General features: G+C 34.2%; 1 protein-coding gene across 1 annotated transcript; it reads left to right on the top strand.

Moving 5' to 3' along the window:
• Positions 1 to 8,424, top strand: LOC132726772 (cell growth-regulating nucleolar protein-like; the record flags this gene model as incomplete). Its single annotated transcript, XM_060712134.1, is given in 3 exon segments — positions 1 to 125; positions 3,734 to 3,897; positions 6,496 to 8,424. Coding segments are annotated over 3 exon segments (427 nt in total), but the record flags the coding sequence as incomplete, so codon positions are not given.
• Between the last annotated feature and the right edge of the window lie 999 nt (positions 8,425 to 9,423).

Below are 9,423 nucleotides of genomic sequence, written 5' to 3'. Positions count from 1 at the left end.
GAAAGACAAGAACATTGGTGAAACTGATCCAAATGTTCAAAACAATGGTATTATCACTGAAAAAGTTTCAAAGAAAAAGTCAAAGAAAAGAAAAAGAGAAGATGATGAAGAAGTGGAAGAAGAAGGTATTATTTGTTTACATGATTTTCATGTATTTTGTGTGCTTGCAAATTGATCATATGAAATACCAATTAACTCTGCAACTGGTGGTATTTGTGTCATAATAATTAGTCCCCTACCGGTTTACCGGAGGGGACTTTAGGTTTACCCTCCGTCCGTCTGTCTGTCCGTCAGTCCGTCCGCGATAACGCAAAAAGTACTGAAAATATTTTTATAAAACTTGATATATGGATAGATGGCAGTATGGAGATTATGCAAGTCTTTTTCTTTTCTTCCTATGTTGAAAATTCTGGTTGCTATGGCAACAAATAGACTGAAAATATGGCAAATTTTACACATAACCTGGATCCCGCGATAACGCAAAAAGTACAGAAAATATTTTTATGAAACTTGACATATGGATAGATGGCAGTATGGAGATTATGCACGTCTTTTTCTTTTTTTCCTATGCTGAAAATTCTGGTTATATGGATAGATGGCAGTATGGAGATTATGCACGTCTTTTTCTTTTTTTCCTATGCTGAAAATTCTGGTTGCTATGGCAACAAATAGACTGAAAATATGGCAAATTTTACACATAACCTGGATCCAGTGATAAACGCAAAAAAGTACTGAAAATACTTTTATGAAACTTGACATATGGGTAGATGGCAGTCTGGAAATTATGCACATCCTTTTCTTATCTTCCTTTGTTGAAAATTCTGGTTGCTATGGCAACAAATAGACTGAATTTCAAGATTTCTGATTCTAGTTTTTAAGTTTTTTCACTATAAGTTCTTTATTTCTTAAGGTATTTTCTTCAAACTTTAAATATAAGTTGCTAGTCATCAACCACATCATATGTGACAAGGTTTACAACTCTAGCACAAAATTTATCAGAATTACATTCCTTGAACTTAAAATTTTCATGAAAAAAATATTGTTTTTTAGCTCACCTGTCACACAGTGACAGGGTGAGCTTTTGTGATCGCTTTTCGTCCGGCGTCCGTCTGACGTCCGTCCGTCCGTAAACTTTTACTTTAAATGACATCTCCTCATAAACCACTAAGCCAATTTCATCCAAACTTCACAGGAATGTTCCTTTGGAGGTCATCTTTTAAAATTGTTCAAAGAATTTAATTCCATGCAGAACTCTGGTTGCCATGGCAACCGAAAGAAAAAACTTTAAATATCTTCTTTTAAAAAACCATAAGAGCAAGAGCTTAGATATTTGGCATGAAACATCTTCTAGTGAGTGTCTACCAAGTTGGTTCAAATAAAAGCCCTGGGGTCAAAATTGGCCCCGCCCCGGGGGTCATTGATTTTCCCTATATGCATATAGTAAAAACTTAAAAAATCTTCTTTTAAAGAACCCAAACAGCTAGAGCTAAGATATTTAGCATGAAACATGTTCTAATTGGTGTCTACCAAGTTTGTTCAAATAAAAGCCCTGGGGTCAAAATTGGCCCCGCCCCGGGGGGGGGGGGGTCATTGATTTTCCCTATATGCATATAGTAAAAACTTAAAAAATCTTCTTTTAAAGAACTCAAAGAGCTATGGCTAAGATATTGAGCATCAAACATGTTCTAATAGGTGTCTACCAAGTTTGTTCAATTAAAAGCCCTGGGGTCAAAATTGGCCCCGCCCCGGGGGGTCATTGATTTTCCCTATTTGCATATAGTAAAAACTTAAAAAATCTTCTTTTAAAGAACCAAAAGAGTTAGAGCTAAGATATTTAGCATGAAACATGTTCTAATAAGTGTCTACCAAGTTTGTTCAAATAAAAACCCTGGGGTCAAAATTGGCCCCGCCCCGGGGGTCATTGATTTTCCCTATATGCATTTACTAAAAACTTAAAAAATCTTCTTTTAAAGAACTCAAAGAGCTATGGCTAAGATATTTAGCATCAAACATGTTCTAATGGGTGTCTACCAAGTTTGTTCAAATAAAAGGCCTAGGGTCAAAATTGGCCCCGCCCCAGGGGTCATTGATTTTCCTTATATGTGTATAGCAAAAACTTAAAAAATCTTCTTTGAAAAAACCCAAATAGCTAGAGTTAAGACATTAAGCATGAAACATCTTTTAGTGAGTGTCTACAAAGTTTGTTCAAATAAAAGATCTGGGGTCAAAACTGGCCCGGCCCCAGGGGTGTCATTGTTTTTAACTATATGTGTATAGTAAAAACTTTAAAAAAATCTTCTTTTAAAAAGCCCAATGAGCTAGAGCTTAGATGTTTAGCATGAAACATCTTCTTATGGGTGTCTACCAAGTTTGTGCAAATAAAAGCCCTTGGGTTAAATTGGCCCTGCAACGTTGGGGGGGGGGGGCCTATATACAGGTGAGCGATCTCAAGGCCATCATGGCCCTCTTGTTTTTAATAACTTCTTTTTTTCTGAATGTATCTACTTCAAACTTCAAATATATGTTTCTTATTATCACTCAACATTTGTGAGAAAGGTCAATACTCTAGCAAGACTTTTTCCAGAACTATGCCCCTTTTGAACTTTTTTTCGAGAAATTGGTAATTTTTACTCCAAATTCTTCAATCATTATAGGATTTTCTTCAAACTCCTTCAGTGTCCTTCAGTCTGTCTGTCTGTCTGTCTGTACATAAAAACTGTTTCCTGTGATCACTTTTAAAGAACTTTTTCAACAAATTTACCTAAAATAGAAACATAAGTGAATGGCCAATGGCCCTTCAGAATGTATCTGGGGTTCTAACCGGTAGGGGACTTATGGATTGCTTGCAATACTATGATAATTGCTTGTTGATATAATTATATATTGGCATATCTTTTTTTTGGAGTTTCATACAAAATTGATACTGGTTACAGTGTAAGATATAGAGCATATTTGTTTAACTTCACTGATAGATCACAAGATGTTATATTTTCATTAATGGAATAGACACTAGTGAAAATATACATTTACACCTGATGTTCATGAACATGATATCTTAAAAAAATAAATTCTGTAATATTTCTTAGAATTTTTTCATTGATTTTTAGTATGAAGTGTGCTAATGTTTAATAAATGATTGATATGATTCAGTGCTATAGTTAAAAAATAAAGAGAAAAAAAAACTTAGATAAAAGAACTATTTCTCAGTACCTTTTTTTCTTTCCTACTTTTTCTGCAAGAGCTTTCAACTATAAACTGAAACCTAAGATAATTGGTATTGTGTTACCATACCTGGACATCTATTATTAGGTAAGGTTTATAAGTCAATGGAGTCAATGTCTCCAGACGGGCTATTTATGTACCATAGCAATATTGTAAAATTGTCAAAGCAATATGAAAGGGCATTCATCATTTTCAGTTATATCCTTGTAACAAAAAGATTCTAAAACCTATAATAACAATGGGATTTTTATGCTCCCCGAAGGGTTAGAATATAACTGCCGCGTTGTCCTTCTGTCCATCTGTCTGTCCATCCATCCACTTTTCTTGTCCATTGAGAAGTAGCCTAAGCTTGGAATTATCACTTTTTGAACTTTGTCCGGGACATAACTCTGAAACTACAAAATGTATACTTTTCTGAGTTCAAAACCTATTCGAGGAGCATCACCCGGTTCAACTGGCTCTTGTTTGTTTTATTTATAAAATAAGGCTGACTATGTACCATATTTTGTAGATGAGGTAAAGGATGGGGATGAAAATGAAGAAAACGATGATGATAGTGGGGAAGAGGAACCAGCAAAGAAAAAATTCAAGACTAAATTTAACTGGAATGAAATCATAGTAGAGGTTTTACAAAGCAAGGGACCGGAAATGAAAACAAAAAAGCTGAGAAAAAAGGTAAAAGTTCTTGCTTTCATTTATTGTGACCAAAAGGTATCACGTTTTTAAATTTTTATTCCAATCTGACAGTTTCCCAATAGGCAAATCATACACTTTCTCAGAGTTGTTGTCACTTGCTATTTCCAATTTCAATTGATATATTCTTCAATGCTGAATTCGACGAGGAATGTAGAATGATATTTTATGATCTGGAAAATGTGTCCCAACAAAATAACTTGTTTTTAGCTCACCTGTCACAAAGTGACAGGGTGAGCTTTTGTGATCGCTTTTCGTCCGGCGTCCGTCCGGCGTCCATCCGTCCGGCGTCCGTCCGTAAACTTTTACTTTAAATGACATCTCCTCATAAACCACTAAGCCAATTTCATCCAAACTTCACAGGAATGTTCCTTTGGTGGTCACCTTTAAAAATTGTTCAAAGAATTTAATTCCATGCAGAACTCTGGTTGCCATGGCAACCGAAAGAAAAAAACTTTAAATATCTTCTTTTAAAAAACCATAAGAGCTAGAGCTTAGATATTTGGCATGAAACATCTTCTAGTGAGTGTCTGCCAAGTTTGTTCAAATAAAAGCCCTGGGGTCAAAATTGGCCCCGCCCCGGGGGGTCATTGATTTTCCCTATATGCATATAGTAAAAACTTAAAAAAATCTTCTTTTAAAGAACCCAAAGAGCTAGAGCTAAGATATTTAGCATGAACTATGTTCTAATGGGTGTCTACCAAGTTTGTTCAAATAAAAGCCCTGGGGTCAAAATTGGCCCCGCCCCAGGGGGTCATTGATTTTCCCTATATGCATATAGTAAAAACTTAAAAAATCTTCTTTTAAAGAACCAAAAGACTTAGAGCTAAGATATTAAGCATGAAACATGTTCTAATAATTGTCTACCAAGTTTGTTCAAATAAAAGCCCTGGGGTCAAAATTGGCCCCGCCCCGGGGGGTCATTGATTTTCCCTAATTGCATATAGTAAAAACTTAAAAAATCTTCTTTTAAAGAACTCAAAAAGCTATGGCTAAGATATTTAGAATCAAACATGTTCTAATAGGTGTCTACCAAGTTTGTTCAAATAAAAGCCCTGGGGTCAAAATTGGCACCGCCCCGGGGGTCATTGATTTTCCTTATATGTGTATAGCAAAAACTTAAAAAATCTTCTTTGAAAAAACCCAAATAGCTAGAGTTAAGATATTAAGCATGAAACATCTTTAAGTGAGTGTCTACAAAGTTTGTTCAAATAAAAGACCTGGGGTCAAAATTGGTCCCGCCCCGGGGGTCATTGATTTTCTTTATATGTGTATAGCAAAAACTTAAAATCTTCTTTGAAAAAACCCAAATAGCTAGAGTTTAGATATTAAGCATGAAACATCTTCTAGTAAGTGTCTACAAAGTTTGTTCAAATAAAAGCCCTGGCCCGGCCCCAGGGGTGTCATTGTTTTTAACTATATGTGTATAGTAAAAACTTTAAAAAAATCTTCTTTTAAAAAGCCCAATGAGCTAGAGCTTAGAGGTTTAGCATGAAACATCTTCTTATGGGTGTCTACCAAGTTTGTGCAAATAAAAGCCCTTGGGTTAAATTGGCCCTGCAATGTTGGGGGGCAGGGTGGGGGTTGGGGGGGGGGGCCTATATACAGGTGAGCGACCTCAGGGCCATCATGGCCCTCTTGTTAATATTGAAACATTGAAGTAGAAAAATACTGGCAAATGTACAATTATTCTATAAATGCAGTATGTATAGAAATATTCGCGGGCTTCAAATTTTCGCGATATTCACGATGACTCTCGATCTGAAAATTCATGTTAAGCGCGAATATTTCTATGCCAATAATTTCTTAAAAGTCATGTTTTCGCGCTTCTATAGAATAATGTATATCAGCGTGTTATATACTTTCATACATACGAATTTATTATAATGTTACTGAGTAATTGTGTTTTGTTTTCCAAGTTATTCATCAGTTAAAAATCATTCTGTTTGTGTTCTTTGTAGTGACTGTATAGGAAAACAAAATATGATCTGATCAGATTTCAAGACGTTTATGATGCAAACTATGAAACAATTTTTACTTGATGCATTTGTTTTAAAAAACATGTATGTACACATTTAAATGCAGTGTAAAACTTTGTAAAACTGTGCAAAAGCATGCACGTTAACGGGCATTGTTTTGTTTGCCATAATCTGTCCACTTTTCTGTACAATATCGTATTGTTTTAGATAGATATTGAAAATAAATGTGAACTCCCACGATGATTACAGTAAAAGTTATGTAAAATGAATGAAGGCTGATTGCGAAAACCAGTGCATTGTATTTTGATTTTTAACATTGTCTGCATTCGTTTGTATTTTACACCATTCCAAAATCCTGTAAGAGTAATTTCCCTTCTTATTTTATTCTGAGCGGTCTACGCGAATTGATGATTTTCCACAGTCACCTCCGCGAATTCACAGAAGCGAGAACATTTGTAGAGACCCTCAAAATAGACCTTTCTGCCAAAATTTGCTTCCTCAAATTCAAATACACATACAGTATTATGTAAATGTAAAATTATTCTGTAATTTGTTTTATTTTGAGTAGTTTTATCTTTTAAGTTGTTTTATTCCATTTTAGGTTCTTGCTGAGTACTTGTCACAGGGATGCACTGAAAGATCTGAGGAAAAACTGTGGTCGAGATTTGATAAAAAACTGAAAAAGATTCCTGAGGTTAAAGTAATAGGAGAGAAAGTGAAACTTAAAAATACCTCCTAGTACTTTGCTATATGATGGCTTTCACATAATCTCAGATGTTAATGACTCATCAGATTCCAGATTCGGCTATAAAGTGATTGAAAGATATGAAAGGAATATGGTGACATTTTAATAAATGTTGACTATAGTTTAAGAACTTCCTTATTGGATTCTATTACAATAAAGTTTTGTTTTAAAGGTCATTTGAGTTTTAAAGAGTTCCATTTAACAGTTTTCAAGCATGAAATTATGTTGTGGAGAGAGACAATATCTAAAATGTTAAATTACATGCATGTAACAGCAGATATACATATATATTTATACATATATATTTAACAGAATATGCATGTAGATTTCGTATATAATGTTGAAGCAAACTTTTTATGCTTATGCAATAAGGTGGCATATAGCGATAGTTATACATCTAAAATATATAGTAAACTACAATTCATTCTCAAGAAACATGTGGGATAACAAACAAACATGTCAAGATTGTTCCTAGAGTGAAAGACTTCTAAAGTTGTACAAAAACAATTGATTTTTTAAAGAAATCATGTTGCCATAATTTGGTTCCATAGCATCCATAAGACATTATAAGAAGAATTTAAATGACCTTATACACAACTAAAAGGTCTAGAGCTTTGATATATGCATGAGACGTTTCCTGTTGGACCTCTACCATATTTGTATGAATCCTGGTCCCATTGGCCAAGTTGGTGCCGATTCAAAGGGCACATAATTTTAGATATATACATGTACATATACATGTATGTATTAGAATATAAAGTCTCTTAATCATGCCCAGTTATCCAGTTAGCCAAAATGCTTTTAAGGAACAACAAATATAACAGTACTGTATAGAATAAAATAGAAAGTTTAATACATTATTTGTATGTAAACATAATGCTGTTTTGGCTACCTGGACAAACTCATCTGCCTTTGAGAAAGAAGTTGGTATACTAAGTCACCCGACAAATACCTTAGTCACAATTTCTATAAATTTTGTACATGACAGCAAGCTGATGATTCACACCAAATATGTAAGCTTTGGGCAGTTACGGAAATATTTAAAGGTTTTATTTATAAATGACGAATATCAAGTGGCAGGTGGTGCCAAATCTGATCCAATGGTCATGATTTGGAAAAAACTTGGAGAAGATTTTTTTAAAGCTTTCACAATGTGATTAAATGTAAAATCAAAAGTGATCACTAGGGATTTCGTCTTGTAACATATCAATGTTTAAGACTAGGTGGTTCTGGAGGATATATTGAATTTTTCACTATTATATTTCTATAAAATGGTGTCCCCGAGGATAGGCAGATTTGACCCTAGGGGTCATGATTTTAACAAACTTGATACAGGCCAATCAGTTAATGCTTCATGCTAAATATCACAGTACTAGACCCTGAAGTTCTGTAGACAAAGATTTGTAAGTTTTCACATTATGTTTTAATGCATTTGGACAAAAAAATCAGCCATTTGTTTTACAATGAATACAAGTGAAAAATGTGGAAAATACCAGATAAGTCATCACTGTGTATTTTAAGCTAGTTTGTTTTGAAGTGGCAGAATGCAATCTGACTGCATGAATTGTACAATTTCAGCTTTTTATTTGTGACTGATGAAGCCTTCTTAACTGAAATTTTTTATTAAACTTGTTTTATATGTACATGTATGCTCACAGACTAATTGATTTTCAAGATGTTGGTCTCTGATACCTTAATATTCTATGGGACTTATTATTAAATTCATTTTATTGTACTTATTATGTCTGTAGTATGTATGTAATTGATAAAAAAATATCTTACTGAAAGTTGAACTACATTGTTTAGTTATTTTGTCTTGCAAAAATTAAAGATGCAAGAAGCCCCTACTTCTAATACTATGCCACTAAATGTTACATGTTCAAAGCTTATGCCATATTACCTTTACATACTGTTGTAACTTACAAGTATTTACTATCAGGTATGTTTAGTTTTAGTCATGTGAGATTATTCGCCCATGTTTGAGCCCATCTACACTTTTGGCAACTGTATGGACAGCTATCACGACAAATGACATGTCCTTAAAGAAAAGAAAAATAGAAGTGAAAGATATAAAATATATATCGCATCTAGTACTCATTAGTTAGAAATAATAAAAAAAATCTTGGTTTGAATATGAAAAGCACACAATAGGTGAGTTTTTATAAGCCCACTTGTCACAAAGTGACATGGTGAGCTTTGTGATTGCTTTTCGTCCGGCCGTCCAGCGTCCATCCGTAAACTTACTTTAAATGACAATAAACCGCCAAGCCAATTTCATCCAAACTTCACAGGAATGTTCCTTTGGTAGTCAACTTTAAAAATTGTTCAAAGAATTTAATTTCAAGCAGAACTCTGGTTGCCATGGCAACCGAAAGAAAAAACTTAAAATATGAGCTTAAATATTTGGCAGGAAACATCATCTAGTCGGTGTCTACGAAGTTTGTTCAAATAAATGCCCTGGGGTCAAAATTGGCCCGTCCCGGGGGGTCATTGATTTTCCCTATATGTATATAGTAGAAACTTAACATCTTCTAATGGGTGTCTACCAAGTTTGTTCAAATAAGGGCACTTGGGTTAAAATTGGCCCCGTCCCAGGGGTCATTGATTTTCTTTATATGTGTATAGTAAAAACTTAAAAATCTTCTTATAAAAAACCCAACGAGCTAGAGTTTAGCTACTAAGCATAAAATATCTTCTAGTGAGTGCCTACCAAGTTTGTTCAAATTAAAGCCCTTAGGTCAAAATTAGCCACTCCCAGGGGAGGGGGTCATTGTTTTTCCCTAT

This window comes from Ruditapes philippinarum, unplaced genomic scaffold, assembly GCF_026571515.1.
Source record: "Ruditapes philippinarum isolate M1 unplaced genomic scaffold, ASM2657151v2 ctg1585_1_1_1_1, whole genome shotgun sequence".
Lineage (NCBI taxonomy): Eukaryota > Metazoa > Mollusca > Bivalvia > Venerida > Veneridae > Ruditapes > Ruditapes philippinarum.
The sequence above is the reverse complement of the archived record's forward strand: the minus strand, read 5'-3'. Positions and strand labels throughout refer to the sequence as shown.